Consider the following 17,156-nt stretch of genomic DNA (forward strand, 5'->3'; position numbering starts at 1 on the left):
TCGATGACTAACCAAGGCTCATAATTTTAGAGTGTTGAAATTTGAGATTTTTCATGCTAATAATTTAAAAGTACATAAGAAGATCTTATGCTTGCAAACTGTAAGTCATTATAAATAAATGAAATTTTAAAAATACATATGTGCAAATGAGTATTTACGGTTTACTAGAAAGAACAAACCGAAGCTCTTTTTGAACAAACCAAAGCTTTTACACTAAAAATCAAGCCTGCAAAAAGTGGTATTACTATATTTTAAATAAAACACTGGATTTTCTTAGGAAAAATTTTAAAATACTCCCTATCTATAGAATGTAATTTCGTATATGAAGTCATCAAGAAATTCTATGTTCTGTACTTTGATATTGATAATTATAGTCAAGATGGCAAGCTCTGAACCTCATCAAAGTTCTTTTCCCATTCTGTCTTGAATTATATGTAATTGTTTACATATGCATCTCTTCTACTAGAGTATTTTTTGAGGGTGGTGATGACTTTAGTCATATTTATATACCCCTAAAAATGTCTGGTTTATAGTTTGTATTCTTTGTTCACTAGGTTATTAAAATCCTGAATGAGGCTCCAGCCAAAAATATCCAGAGTGTAAGAATTTATGTTTATATACCTAATAATTTCAGTTCAAATTATTCTAATTAAAAATGGCTAACCTACTCACTTGAGACACTCAGATCCAAGTTTCTGATAGTGGGCTTACTTAGAAGATAAGCTTTCAAATTAATAAAAGGGGCCCTTCATTGTTAAGGCTGACATGTTTAATTCAAGACCAAATATAATCTAGTATAAGTTGATCCTCAGGGAAAAAAACTAAAGAATAGCTGATAGCTGAGTTTCAAATCTATTTAAAGAAACCTATTCTGAAGTATTAATTTAAATAAAATAATCTATTTAGAAATATAAATAGATATAAATATAAATTCATGTAATAAAACACACACAAACCTAGTCCTCAGTAAACTGTTTCTCATTCTGGCTGTTATATCTGTTTTTAAGGGTAATTAATAACCTCTGAGCTTTTTCATCATTGATAAAATGAGGAAGGTTAAAGCTAATCTTGTTGGGGCGCCTGGGTGGCTCAGTGGGTTAAGCCTCTGTCTTCAGCTTGGGTCAGGGTCTCAGGATCCTGTGATTGAGCCCCGCATTGGGCTCTCAGCTCAGCAGGGAGTCTGCTTCCCCCTCTCTCTCGCTGCCTGCCTCTCTGCCTACTTGTGCTCTCTATCAAATAAATAAATCAATAAATCTAAAAAAAAAACTAGTCTTGTTTTTATTTAAATGAAGGTAATATCATAGTCTAGTTCTAATCCTAATTCTCCCAGCTACTAGCTGTGTGGAATTAGACATGGTCTAGTTCTTTATATAAAAGGATATAAGGACAGTGCCTGGCACATAAAATATGCCCTCAATAATTCTTAGCTTCCTTTTTTCTTCTGAAATCCTGTGACTTGAATATAACTTGGCATTACACAGTGTTTTTTCTCTTGAAACGATGAGTATCCACATTTATACTTAAGGTTTTTTGCCCTGTACTTCTAAGTCTTAAAATTACCATGTAATCAAATAATTTCAAAATATAAAACCTGAGATATATACAAAAGTAACATAATAAGAATAACTAAGAGAAGTGATGTATGAAAGCACAGTCATCTAAACTGCTAAGAACAAATTACTGGGCTTTAGCTTCTCAGGTAATTCAGATATTTAGAGAAGGTAAAAATGGGTCCCACTCTACCAGTTTTCTTCCTGTTCCCCCTCAAACCCGTGGAATAATCCAGCAGCAGAAACACCTCAAGCTCCAGACTGAAGAAGCACTAAGGCAACTGTTCCTCTCAACCTTCTATCTTAAACACAATTTAATATATCATAGAGTTCCTCAATATACTATATTCCTTCTGTAGCACACAAGAGCTACAAAAGAAAATAAATACATATTCATTTGCAATTACCAAAATAACAAAACTCCATCTAATCTTACTTTTACCTGTGATTGGAAGGTAAATTTTACTGTTAGCACACACCTAATATTTCTTCGTAATTTATGAGGAGCTGCTTGAATGGGTGGACATATCTTGACAATATTATCCATTAATCAGTACACTCACAGCAACTAGTAAGAATACTTTATGTAAGGTCCGAGGTAGTTATAAATGATGTAAAATGAATTCCAAATATGTGGGACTCATATCTGTAGAATCTTTGTATCATACACTGGTGGTTAAGAGGGTAGGAAAGGTCCTAGCGATTTTAATCCCAGCCTTAGCACTGGGTTCATCACCACCTTCTCACTCATCTTCTCTTTCTTGAAAATGCAAGTAACTCTCGAAGAAGAGAGTATCAAATTCCTAATGAGACCTTACATACTGAGATAAATTTCCAGAGGAAAAAAATGAACCTAGAAAGATCTGGTCTCCACAATCTTGTCTAGGTTCAGCCAATTCCCCATAATTAAAAAGAGGCTTTTACATTGTTGAAAAGATTTTTGAAAATAAAAATGAACACATTCTGAGAAATTAATTTTCAGTATGTAGGTTCCAAAAAATAATTGCTAGTAACCAATTTATAAAATAAAAGAAGGGGAAGCCTGGGTGGTTTGGTCATTTGAGCAGCTGATTCTTGACTTCAGCTCAGGTCCTGATCCATGATCTCAGGGGACAGAGCCCTTGGGTCAGGCTCAGTGGTCATCAGGAAGTCTGTCTGAGCCTCCCTCTCCTGCTCCTCCCCCCACTTGTGTGTGCGTGCTCTCTCTCTCAAATAAATCTTAAAAAAAATAAATAAAAGAAGGTATCACGCTATGTTTCACTATCTCCTTTTCTTCTTGAAGACCCCATTTATCTGTGGCTTAGGAACTGGGTGGCTAGAATGCCTAAGGTGGGAAGGGGAAAGGAAAAAGGAAAGGTCACTGGTAATTAATAACAGGAGAGGAGCCTAATCCCAAACTCCCAACAATGATTCCATTTCCACTTTTCCTCTGTCATTTCAAAGTCACAATGCTTAAAACATATGTCAAAGTTCAAGTTCAAAGACTTAAAAATTTAAAAGAAGGCTTCTTGCCTTTAGATTGAATGGTTGTACCGAATTTTTTCAGATTGTGCAGAAAGGCTCGCTTTCTGGTCTTTGAAAGTAACTATGAGAATTCAGTATTGGATAAGATAATTCAACTGACTTCATTAGAAGCTCGCTCTTGATTAAAATACTCTGATATTGTCAAAGCTACTTCACCTTTACCCTAACTGTCTGGCAAGAGTATTAAATGCTGTTAAAGTGAAATAAACCATTTAAGTTCTGAAAGACTATTTTAATCACAAATTAATAAATCATTGCTATGATGAACATAAGAAAATTTAAGACATTAAGAATTCCTTACCTGTTGGACAAATTTCTGATCAATGTATCGCTTTGCAATGCTAGGCTGGAAATCAGGGCTCTCCAAAAATCTTAAGAAGAATTCATACACCAACTATGAAAGAAAGTCAAATACAAGCTAAGATGATAACTATAAAAATTTACCCTAATTTATCCTTTCATACCAAACATACCTCCCCTACCACCCTAGGAGGGAGATTTTCAACTTCATTGGAAAATGTGATGAGTTGGTAAGATTTTTAAAAACTAGATATATATTCACAATTTGGCCTCCTAAGCTAGTACATTTGGGGATTTACTGCTTTATATCACTTGTTGAAACTGAAATTACAGGAGCTAGAAAATAAAAATGACACCTATAAAATATTTGTGACCTAGGAAAGACTATTTTGCAGTCCATACTCACTGGGAATGTGTTCTTTCTCCACTGGACTCCCAACCCACCTCAATTTAATATCCAGAGTTCTTTAAATACAGGATCAGAGACCTCCAGATAAGAATAAACTGAATTATAAGGGGAAGTGTATCAATAAAAATAAAAAGCAAAAAACTTCACATCTTTCTATAAAACTATAGTAGGAAAAAATTAAATCAAAACCAGCACACCTTATTTACATTTAGGAAGTAATGAACTAAATTATTTAAGTTCAGGGTTCAGGAAGGAATGTTTGTTTATCACAGTGAATACACTAGAAGTCACAGGAGGATGTCTACTTAAGCACCAGCATCTTGGGGTACCAGGGTGGCTAAAGTTAAGCATCCGACTCTTAGTTTCAGCTCAGGTTATGAGCACAGGGTCGTGAGACTGAGCCCCTCACTGAGCTCTATGCTGGGTGTGTGGAGCCTGTTAACCTCCCCACACCTCCCTTCTCTTTAAAAAAAAAAAAAAAAAAAAAAAAAAATATATATATATATATATATATACACACACACACACACACACACACACACACACACACATTTAAATATATGTAAACATATATACATTAATACCTATATCTATCTATCTATATATGAGTGTCAGGCATCTTAAAAGTAATAGGAAATGTTCATTTGTGGTCACAAGTAAGAATTAAAAGTAAAATTTAGGGCACATGGGTGGCTGAGTTGGTTAAGTATCTACCTTTGGCTCAGGTCATGATCTCTGGGTCCTGGAACTGAGTCCTGCATCGCGCTCCCTGCTCAACAGGGAACCTGCATCTCCCTCTCCCTCTGTCCCTCCTCCTGACCCCGCCCTCTAGTGATGTCTCTCTCTCTTCTCTCAAATAAATAAAATCTTAAAAACCACAAAAAGTAAGGTTTAGTTCAACTTGCCTCCATCACAGCTGCATCTGTCTTTTAAGAAGAAAGAAAAACACACTAAAGTTTTTCTTTTATTGTAACCTAACAGCTATAAAATGTAGGAGTATAGCCCCCGAATGTACCTTAATTTATTAGCTATCAAGCAACACATTAATCTAGTGCCCTAGAAATAAAAAAGGAAGACTACATCCCAAAGTAGAAACATTCAATAAACATTTTGATCACAAAATGATAAACATCAGGCCACATACAGAAGGGAGAAATAAATTTACAGACATTACAACAGACAAAAAAAGCACTACCAGATTGGGGCCTTATCATTCACCATAGAATAACAAATTTTTACTATTGAATTCAATAATATTCTAAGCCTAACAACAGTTTTGGGAATTGAATAAATGTTGTTTTTGTCCAGTGCATCTTTGACCAACTATCCAAAGGAGTGATGCTTATCTGGTCTAATTATTATCTTTTAGCTGTTTAGTATGATACTGTAATATGAAAACAGAAATTGATACCAGTTTTTATTTATAAATAATATTTTAATCAACCAACTACACGAATAATTTTGCTTTGGGTTGCACACACGCAAAAAGATACAGAAAATGATCAGAGTCCTCTGAAGAGTCAGTACAGTCCCACAGGCTGCTGCAGTTTCACTGGCACAACCCACTCAGGGCCTATATTTCATGTCCAATCCTGGCCTACTGTGATATTGTGATATGAGAAAATATATACTTGGTCTTCATCTCTGGTTATTGCCACAGAGCTCCTGAAACCTTGAAATTTCCTGAGTAGGAGTAACAGATACATTTTTTTTGTTGTTTATAAGAAGCCCCTCTCAAACATGCTGGAGTTTAGGTTAATGTGATAACTCCAGGAGGTTGAAAGTCTGGTTATCACAGGAAACAATGTGATGATGTGAGGGTTGAAACTTTCAACCCCAACTCCCCATCCTCCAGGGAGGGGAGAGAGGCTGGAAATTGAGTTCAATCACCACTGGCCAGTTACTTAATGAATCATGTTCACGTAATGGAACCACCATCAAAATCCTCAACAAAGGGGTTTTGGAGAACTCCTGGGTTGGGGAACACACCAAGGTGATGGGAGGGTGGTACACGGAGCCCCCTTTTCATACCTTAATCTATGCATCTCTTTCATTTGGCTGTTCCTGAGTTGTACCCTTTACAATAAACTCACAAGTAACAATAAGTGAAGTGTTTCCCTGTGTTCTGTGGGCTATGGCAAATTATAAAACCGGAGCAGTGGGCTGTGGGAACCTGACTTACAGCCAGCTCGGCAGAAGTACAAGAGACCAAGACTCGTGACTACCATGTGAAGTAGAGCGTGGTCTCATGGGACTGAGCCCTTAACTTGTGCCTCTGTGGTAACTCTGGGTCATTAGTGTCATACATGAATAAACGATAAGACACCCAGTTGGTGTTCAGAGAAGTGATGAATTTCTTGGTGTGGGAAATCGACACATTTGGTGTCGGAAGTTTTCCCTGTAGCTACATAGTGTGAAGAGATACTGGACACTATACAGCTCTGAAAAAGCTCATTCACTTGTTAGGGAAAAAAGACAAAACTAGAAATATATAAAATGGTATATACACAAAAATTCTATGGCACAGGGTGCCTGGGTGGCTCAGGCAGTTGGACATCTCACTCTTGGTATCAGCTCAGGTCATGATCTCAGGATCATGAGATCAATTCCCGTGTTGGGCTCTGCACTCAACAGGGAGTCTGCTTAAGATTCTCTCCCCTTCTGTCCCTCTGCACAGCTTGTGTTAATTAATTAATTCTTAAAAAATGTATGGTACAGACTGAGTGGAGGAAACCTTTAGAAAAAGGTTTTATCATTGTGGAATAAAGTCAGAATAGTTTTAAGGAGGACACGCAACTTGAGCCCTATATTTCATTTGATTGTGGATAAGCCAAGAAGAAAAAGGGCTTATTAAAGAGAGGTAGGACATGTCTTGAGAAGGAGATGGTGTAGGGTATGGGTTGGTGGGTATGGAATCAGAGGCTCAGAATCTTCATGCAGATGCCTAGTTGAGTGGAAGTTAAGATTTGTGGTAAGGTGGGACCAGGTTAAACATGAGTCAAGTATGGCATGCATTAGCCTATATATTCCACCTCTGAAGATCTACATCAGATATATACAGCTTAAGCTTAATACTATTAAGAGCAATCACATCTTTTGGGAGACTTGCACATCATCAAGCTGAATCCTCTAAATCACATACTCAGTTGAAACATATGCCCATCACAGATACCACATTATTTCCTACATAGTTCTTAAAGCAAGTTTTTTTTTTGTTTTGTTTTGTTTTGTTTTGTTTTAAAGATTTTATTCATTCGACAGAGAGAAATCACAAGAGAGACAGGCAGAGAGAGAGGAAGGGAAGCAGGCTCTCCGCTGAGCAGAGAGCCCGATGCGGGACTCGATCCCAGGACCCCGAGATCATGACCTGAGCCGAAGGCAGCGGCCTAACCCACTGAGCCACCCAGGCGCCCCTCCTACATAGTTCTTATCTCCATCATTTACCTAACACAGTGAACATTAAGTGACCAGTCAAGCTTAGCAGCAAATTGCTTTTATGCAGCCAACTTAGCACCACTGAAGAGATAACAAAAGGTTATCTAATAAACACATGCTGAGTAATATCAAGCAGAAGTAAACACTAGTGATCTACAGAGCTGAAAATCTTCAAGACGGCACAATTAAGACTATGCTCTAGGGGCACCTGGGTGGCTCAGTGGGTTAAGCCTCTGCCTTTGGCCCAAGTCATGATCTCAGGGTCCTTGGATCGAGCCCCGCAACAGGCTCTCTGCTCAGCAGGGAGCCTGCATCCCCCTCTCTCTCTGCCTGCCTCTCTGCGTACTTGTGATCTCTCTTTCTGTCAAATAAATAAATAAAACCTTAAAAAAAAAAAAAAGACTATGCTTCTATAAAATGGCACCCTGTGTCCCCACTGTCACTCTCTCTATACTCTATCCTGCATTACTTTTTCCTTGTATTTATCATACCCTGACATAGTATTATTATTTATTCTTTTCCACTAGGATATAAAAGATTTTGCTTAGTAGTTTACCCCCAACATTTAGAACAATGCCTTGAACACAATATTTACTGAATGAATAAAAATCAGTTGTGGAGGACTGCTTCTGTGTAATTACTAAAGTTTCTCTACATTCTTCTATATGAAGAAATACTTTGCTCTAAGAATCTAAGAAACAGTGCTTCACAGAACAATAGATACTTTCAGCAACGGATTCATTTCTTTAGTAAACTGGCAAATTTCACATATGTTCAATGTACGGCTGGTCCTCCTACTTCTGTGAACCAAAAAAATACCCTAAAAGATAAAAGGTAAGTACAAAATGTAAAAAGATAACTAAAGATGGGTAATCTTACCATTCTACTCCATAATGACTACGTCTTTCCTAGGTAATTAGAATACAAAAAATTCTAATCTTCACCAATAAAAGATTTTAGAAGAAGGTACAGCAAAAACAACATAGATGATTTAAGTATCTGAAAATAAGATTTATACAAAAAAGCTAAAGGAACTGGAAATGTTTGGCCCAGAGAGGCAAAAAGTTTTCTAAGAAGAAACTTTAATAAACTGTATATAAACAAAAGGCTCTCTCTTCAAGGAATATGGTGGCCCAATGTTTTCCAAACTCTATTAAGAGAAAACTAATTAAAAAAAATTTTTTTAAGATTTTATTTATTTGTCAGAGTGAATGAGAAAGAGCACAAGCCGGGAGAAGCAGACTCCCTGCTGAGCAAGGAGCCTGATGCAGGCGCAATCCCAGGACTCTGGATCATGCATGACCTGAGCCTAAAGCAGAGGCTTAATCCACTGAGCCACCCATGTGTCCCAATTTAAATGGGCTTTAAAATTGATTTAATATATGAAAGAATTCATGTAAGACTTAACATACACTGAACTAAATGAGATATTTCATATTAAGTGCCTGAACACTGAATCTAAGGGCTATCTGAATGTGAAGAGGTGTACACTGTAAAATGTTTATGTTCCCAGTTTAAATTTCTTTTTTTTTTTTTTTTTTTTTTTTTTTTTTTTTTTTTTTTTTTTTTTTTTTAGATTTTATTTATTTATTTGACAGACAGAAATTACAAGTAGGCAGAGAGGCAGGCAGAGAGAGAGAGGAGGAAGCAGGCTCCCCGCTGAGCAGAGAGCCCAATGCGGGGCTCGATCCCAGGACCCTGGGATCATGACCTGAGCTGAAGGCAGAGGCTTTAACCCACTGAGCCACCCAGGCGCCCCCCCAGTTTAAATTTCTAACTGTAGAGGTCACAAAGAAGTTTCTAGTCCCTCAAATACAGGTTATTCCTAAAAAAAGAAAGGTCTATGTTTTAGTCAGTACCCTACATAAAATAATTACATCTTAAGTATCTGTGCCACTAAATAACTAAAAAAGAAAATTAAAATACTACATAATCTGCCTGTATTCCAGACTAATACAGCAGCCAAGCCTCCCTAATTATCTAAAAGTCAGTATATAGAGAATTACAATCTTGTTTGTCCTCAATAAAAGCAATAATGCTTAGGAAAGAAATAAAAATAATTTATAACTCTTAGTAATTACCATGTATTAATACATCTTGTAAATTAAAAGATGACCAGTCACCTACTACTAGAACAGTTTTTCTTTTGTTCCTTTTTTCTTTGTTTCTTTATTTCCTTTATTTCATTTTTCCATTGCTCATTAGTATTTCCATTACAGAGTGGAAAAAAAGTAAAAAGAAAAACTATAAATTAGCACATTTTTAGGAAATTCATGAACAGGGTAGGGAAAACAAAATTTTGAAAGGTTTTGAAATTGCTTATTATTCCCCTCATTAATTTAATGTCTGTTTTTCATCCCATCAAATCAATTTCTAAAAATCAAGTATCTGACAAGCTAAATGTACTAAAATCAAGTATCTGACAAGCTAAATGTAAAATGTAAACTTTTAATATAGAACAAAAAATTCTGGGTAAACTGATTTAAAGTACATTAACAAAAGAAAAACTTTCATTGAGCAAATTTCCTCAGTGCTACAACTGTCTATAATCTCATTTATCAGAGCAGCTTTAATATTCCACCCTAAAGGGCGCCTGGGTGGCTCAGTGGGTTAAAGCCTCTGCTTTCGGCTCAGGGTCCTGGGATCGAGCCCCGAATCGGGATCTCTGCTCAGCAGGGAGCCTGCTTCCCCTCCTTTCTCTCTGCCTCCTTGTGATCTCTGTCTGTTAAATAAATAAATAAAATCTTTTTAAAAAAATATTCCACCCTAAAAAAAGATGATTAAATAATGATGTAGCAACTATATTCTGACAGATCCTATAAATCAGCTCACTCAGGATTCAATAGTTTCTGATGCTCCTAGACCATTTAATTGCCAAATTTTAAAACTGTACACCAAATTTTAGTTATGAGAAAGATTAACTATAAACATATATATCTAGGGTAGAGTCTTTTCATTGGGGTCATGGATGTATGAAAATTTGTGTGTCTCTGTGTATTCTGTCTTGGGAGAAAACCGTTTTTTAAAAATCATATTTTGAAAGCGACTCACCACCTACCTCCTAAAATGTTAAACTGCTAGTTTCAGGGAATTCAAATGAAAGTTCAAATCATACCAGTGAAAAACAGAAAGCATATTGTTTGTTTGGCTAAATTTTCACTGTTAATTTCCATGAGCGTATAAAAATATCTTAATGGAGATACTATTTTTACAAATTCAAAGACTGAGGAAACTTTTTCAGATTATCCAATTACATGTGATTAAAAAAGATATAATCAGTTCATGAGAATTTCATGTTTTTAAAACCTTTGCATTATTAAATATAGTATCATTAATTTTATATCAACTATGGTCTCAAATTTTACATGAACTGGTGTATGATGCTACTAAAAAAGTTTTCCAATTCAGATTTTCTAGTTCTATAAGCTCTAATGTGCTGATAAATCTTAAAAATTTTATCAGCTTTTGCTAATCCCAGGATTACACTTTCACTTTATTTAGACATATATATGCTAGACAGAATAAATAAACAAAAGAGGTAGACTATTGCTTAAAGTGTCCCAAAGAGTGTAGAATATAAATTTCTTTCTTTGTCTTTTAAAATAAAATGGAGGGGCGCCTGGATGGCTCAGTGGGTTAAAGCCTCTGACTTCAGCTCAGGTCATGATCTTGGGGTCCTAAGATCGAGCCCCACACTGGGCTCTCTGCTCAGCAGGGAGCCTGCTTCTCTGCCTACTTGTGATCTCTGTCAAGTAAATAAATAAAATCTTTAAAAAATAAATCAATAAAATGCAATGACCACTAAAAATACAAGTCCTGGCAAAATAAAAATCAACAATGTAACTGGAAGCAACAGCTAGCACCCAGGTATAAAGCAGGGTTTCTCTCTACCTCCCAGGAACTATATAGAAAAGAGCTGATGTTGGTCTTATCCATCCTATTGTCATTAAAAACATAAAAACACATCATTTTCTCATTTTACTCAAGAAAGACTCTTCCCTCCAATGATTCTAGCCTGTGGCAGGTATTGTTCGTTGACTAATATAATACCCATTCCCTTCCTCTCACCTGTCTCTAATACTCACTGTCAGTGTGCTTTACACTAGATTAACTGAAAAAGGAAAAAGGGAATGGAAATGAGATGAACAACAGTCCAACACGGAAAAAAAAAAAAGATTAAAAAAGAAATAAGACTTTAAGAGAAAGTAAAAGACACAGAGAGCCACAGAAGAGCCAACACATGAGTAGCTGCCACCCCCAAAGAAGAAAAACAAAGCAGTGCAACAAAAGAAATATTAAAAACTATTACTGAAGAAAACTTTTCAGAAATAAAAATAAAAATGGGTTTTGGGGCGCCTGGGTGGCTCAGTGGGTTAAAGCCTCTGCCTTCGGCTCAGGTCATGATCCCAGGGTCCTGGGATTGAGCCCCACATTGGGCTCTCTGCTCGGCAGAGAGCCTGCTTCCTCCTCTCTATCTCCGCCTGCCTCTCTGCCTACTTGTGATCGCTCTCTCTCTCTGTCAAATAAATAAATAAATCTTTTTAAAAATAAAGAAATAAATAGATTTTAAAAAAATGGGTTTTTAGGGACAGCTGGGTGGTTCATTGGGTTAAAGCCTCTGCCTTCAGCTCAGGTCATGATCCCAGGGTTCTGGGATCGAGCCTCACATCGTGCTCTCTGCCTATCAAATAAATAAATAAAATCTTAAAAAAAAATTTTTTTTAAAGTGGGTTTTTATAGTAAAAGAGTACTATTCAACTGAGAAAATTTATCTAGAAAAATCAACACCTATGTATGGCCAGTAAAGCACTTGGCCATTAAAGGAAAAATATTCTTTAGGCATCTAAGCAAAAAAAAAAAAAAAAAACCCGTCTTTTATAAGGGACAGAAAATCAGACTGAAATCAGTAGACAATGGAATAACATATTTAAGGTACCTAAGGAAAGATGAATCAACAATTTTATATCAAATCAGGTTGATCTTTAAAAATTAAAGCTACACACAAACTGCTGTTGTACATGCAAAAACTCAGGGAATAATATTTTCATGAGTTCCTCTACTAAAGAATGTGCTCCAGGGGTGCCTGGATGGCTAAGCTGGAAGAGCATGTTACTCTTGCTCTCAGGGTTTGTGAGTTTGACCCCCACACTGGGTGTAGAGATTACTTAAATAAATAAAAACTTAAAAAAAAAAAAATGAACTCCAAATTACCAAAAAATGATTAGAGGAATTCTGACATAAGGACTGATGGTAAAATGAAATATATTACTCTAGAACTAATAAAAAGCAATGGGCATAAAGGTAACAGAATAGTAGTATACAAGTATACATGTTCTAACCATGTTAAGCATTATACAATAATATGAATATAAAGTTGAGGAAGGGGATGAAGAAGAGTGTATGGAAAGTAGAAGCTTTGAATTGCTATATAGGTATTTACTGTGAGAGTAAATGGATTATTACTTTACATTAGAGATTAGGTAAGTAGGAAGTGGAAGAAGAGGCTACTTGATAATTTCAGTATTGTCCATGCTAGGGAACCAATAAATTAACAATAAGAGAAAGAACAAGGGTATCATATATCAAATAAAGGTATCAGCATAAAGGTAACAATAAAAACAAAAATACACTTCTTCCCACACACCAAAAGTACTTTTCTTTTAAGAAAACAGAACAGAAAACAAACAGTATAATTTAAAAAACTGTGCTAGTTTCTATGCATACATTATCCCATTCAATCCTTATATAATCCTGTTTTATTCCAGTTTTATAAAGGAAGATGCAGAGAAGTTAAGCAGGTCACACAGATAGAAAAGTATAAAAACTGGGATTTAAGTAGAGGTCTGTCACCAGAATAATTTCTATTTTACCATGCTTTGTAATAATTCTCCTACTTGTTAGAATTTGTATATATAAATTTTTGTTAGACTTAACTAAGGCATACCATTAAAAACTCACTTATGAGGGCTAAAAAAGAAAAAGTATGGCTAGCTGAATTATTTGGAAGATCTAATTTACTGGTGTTACAATGCAGCTAAAAAGGTATGAACTAAGCCTCATTATTTACTGAGATGTGTATTTACTAAAGTAAATGTGTATTTACTTTAGGGCCACAGACTGTAACAGAGGCACTAAAGCTTTTAAAAATCAAGAGCAAGTACTCTGGAGTAATACTTGAGTTGTAAACCTAACTTGGCTGTTTATTACTCACATAATCTTGGGCAGGATTCTTAATCTCTTTTAGCTTCATATAAGCTTTTCTATAAAATATGAAAAATATTTTTAAAAATTTTTATTTAAATTCAATTTAGTTAACATACAGTGTCTTATTAGTTTCGGGGGTAGAATTTAGGATTCATCATCTGCATACAACACCCAGTGCTCATTACATCAAGTGCCTTCCTTACTGCCCTTCACCAACCACCCCTACCCTAAAATGTATTATGGTATCACCAAAAGGATTAAATGAGATAATATATATAAAGCAGTTGTCACTATCTCTGAAACATGTAAGTGCTCAATACTTATTGGTATTGCTATAATATAATTAGCTAATCATGATTAACAGTCTTATAAATGAGTACCATTGGTTATGTGTAACCTTCATTAAATTCTCTAGAAAAACATACTGTGCTTGCCTGCAGATTTCAGGTCATTAACATTATTTTTAAAATATAAAATTTATCTGAAGCATTAAAGGCAAGAGTCCTGTGAACTTTTACTTTCTCCCTCAGAGCCTTGCTTAAAAATAACTGTTATTTGAATATTCTCAGAGTATACTTTAACTAGACAACTGGAGAACAAAAATCAATGATCATAAAGACAAGACTTATAAAAACATGTCCGAAAGAAACACTCTACACATGTGAATATAATCTTTTATGGCTATAATGGAATCTCTGTAACAGTTTCTAAGTAGTATAAGATGATCTACCCTGAACTCTACCTAAAGAGTTCTAGTTACTAAAGCATGAACTAAAGTAGTGCCAGTGTGATTCTACCGTGAACCCTAAATGACATTATATTAAAGCCACATATTTGAGGGTAAGTTTGAATGACTCAATTAGAGCTAGACAGAAATAGGGGAGGCTTAATGGAAGAACTGGTCCTACCTATGTAATAAGTTTTTTTTTTTTTAAAGGTTTTGTTTATTTATTTGACAGAGATCACAAGTAAGCAGAGAGGCAGGCAGAGAGAGAGGAAGGGAAACAGGCTCCCCGCCGAGCAGAGAGCCTGACGAAGGGCTTGATCCCAGGACCCTGGGATCATGACCCCAGCCAAAGGCAGAGGCTTTAACCCACTGAGCCACCCAGGTGCCCATGTAATAAGTTTTTATTACCGATTTTCCAATTACATCTGAGGTGTGACCTGTCACACAATGGCATTAAGTCAGAAAGAGTATCCCTCCCTCAGTCTCAACTAAATAGAAGTGCTCCAGATAGACACTAATGAATGGCACAGTGAGGACTTCAGTGAACTTGCAGACCCACAAAAACAACCCAAAACAATGTAAGCTGGCATAAGAAAGAATAAATGAATGTAAAGGTAGATCAATAGAGATTATCCAGGAGCGCCTGGGGGTGGGGGACTCAGTTGCTCAAGAGTCTGCTTTCGGCTCAGGTCATGATCCCAGGACCCTGGGATTGAGCCCCGTGTGGGGGGTGGGGGAGGTGTCCCTGCTTCTCCCTCTCCCTCTGCCCCGCCCCCGCTTGTGCACTCTTTTTCAAATAAATAAAAATCTGAAAAAAATTCATTAAAAAAAAATATCATGGGATGGAGCCCCACATCGGATTCTCTGCTCAGCAGGGAACCTGCTTTCTCCTCTCTCTCTGCCTGCCTCTATGCCTACTTGTGATCTGTCTGTGAAATAAATAAATAAAATCTCAAAAAAAATACATCATAAGGGGGAATGCAAACTAGTGCAGGAACTGTGGAACGCAGTATGGCAGTTCCTCGAAAAATTAAAAACAGAACTACTCTACAATCCAGTAATTACACTACTGGGTATTTACCCAAAGACTACAAAAACACTAATTCAAAAAGATATATGCACCCCTATGTTTACCGCAGCATAATTTACAACATCCAAATTATGGAAGCAGCCCAAGTGTCCACTGATAAATAAATATGGATAAAAGAGATGTGGTGTGTGCATATATATATACACACAATGGAGTATTATATATCCACCCCCCACATACAAAATGGAATATTACTCAGCCATAAGGAAGAATGAAATCTTGCCATTTGCAACAATATGAATGGATCTAGAGAGTACAGTACTAAGTGAAATAAGTCAGAGGAAGACAAATACCATATAACTTCACTCATATGTAGAATCTAAAAAAGAAAATAGAAGAAAGCAGAAACGAGACAAACCAAAAAACAGACTCTTTAAATTATAGAGAACAAACCCACAGTTACCACAGGGCAGGTGGGTGGGTGGAATGGGTGAAAACAGATGAAGGGGACTAAGAATATACTTATCACAGTGATCACTGAGGAATGTACAGAATTGTTGAATCACTATACTATATACCTGAAACTAATATAACACTGTATATTAACTAAACTGGAATTAAAATTTTTAAAAAACCATAAAGAAGAGATAATACACTTATAGTACTGTACTACATTTATCAAATAAAATCTACATTTAAGTAGTCCCATACAGTTTAAGCTGGTGTTATGTGTTGTGCAAGGGTCAACTATACATAAATAAAAAGACACTATAAATGTATTTTATTTATAACTCATTTATTCTACTGCTCTACAAGACAGCCACATAAAGCAATAATTACAAAATGGTACATGGTGGGCACGTATAAAGATCTACTTTGTGGGGCACCTGTATGGCTTAGTCAGACTCTGACTCTTGTCAGAGTCAGCATCTGACTCTTGGTTTCAGCTCACGTCATGATCTTGGAGCTGTGAAACTAAGCCCTGTATCTGGATCCCTACTCAGTGTGGAGTCTGCTTCCCCCTTCCATCTGCCCCCCACCTTCCGCTCTGTCTCTCTCTCTCTCTCTCTCTCTCAAATAAATAAATCTTAAAAAAAGATCGAATTTGTATGACAATAAAACCACAGATAATACTACAAAGGAAGTGGGGGAGGCAATGGAGGTATATAGGATCAAAATTTTGTATATTATTGAAATTAAGTTAGTATTAACCAAACTAGATTGTTTTAAGATGCTAACTGTAATCCCTGGGTTAACTACTAAAAAAATAAAAAAATAAAGTTAAAAAAAAACCAAAGGTAGGGATGCCTGGGTGGCTCAGTTGGTTAAGCATCTGCCTTTTGCTCAGGTCATGATCCCAGGATCCTGGGATCTTTAAAAAATAAATTAATTAAATAAATAAAAATTAAAATGGTTAAAATGGTACCTTAGAAAATACCTGTTTAATACAAAAAGCAGTAATGGAGAATAGAGAAATAAAAAGGCATAAAACATACAGAAAATAACAAAATGGCAGATGTAAATCTTACCTTATCTGTAATTACATTAAATGTAAATGGATTAAACACTCCAATCAAAAGGCAGAGATTGTTGAAATTGATTAAAAAAACATGATCCAGGGGCACCTGGGTGGCTCAGTGGGTTAAAGCCCCAGCCTTCAGCTCTGGTCATGATCCCAGGGTCCTGGGATCAAGCCCCACATCAGGCTCTCTGCTCAGCAGGGAGCCTGCTTCCCCCCCCCCTCTGCCCACTTGTGATCTCTGTCTGTCAAATAAAATCTTAAAAACAAAACAAAACAAAACATGATCCAACTTTTACGAGACACAATTTAGATTCAAAGAAACAGATTAAAAGTAAAAAGATGAAAAATATATATTATTCAAACAGTAACCAAAAGAGAGGTGAAGTACCTATACTAATATCGGACAAATAAACTTGAGAAACTTTCGGGAGTTACAATGATAAGGACCATCCAGA

The 17,156-nt window shown here is 36.1% G+C and overlaps 1 protein-coding gene across 3 annotated transcripts in view; it reads right to left on the reverse strand.

Annotated features, from left to right (window-relative positions):
* The window catches only part of PPP2R5A (protein phosphatase 2 regulatory subunit B'alpha), a 62,201-nt gene that overhangs the window by 10,695 nt on the left and 34,350 nt on the right, over window positions 1–17,156 (reverse strand). For all 3 annotated transcript variants that reach the window (XM_045982101.1, XM_045982102.1, XM_045982103.1), the window contains exon 4: window positions 3,376–3,468. In XM_045982101.1, the coding sequence (XP_045838057.1) occupies window positions 3,376–3,468 (93 nt within the window). The remainder of the gene's footprint in view (window positions 1–3,375; window positions 3,469–17,156) is intronic.

This window comes from Meles meles, chromosome 17 (assembly GCF_922984935.1).
Source record: "Meles meles chromosome 17, mMelMel3.1 paternal haplotype, whole genome shotgun sequence".
Lineage (NCBI taxonomy): Eukaryota > Metazoa > Chordata > Mammalia > Carnivora > Mustelidae > Meles > Meles meles.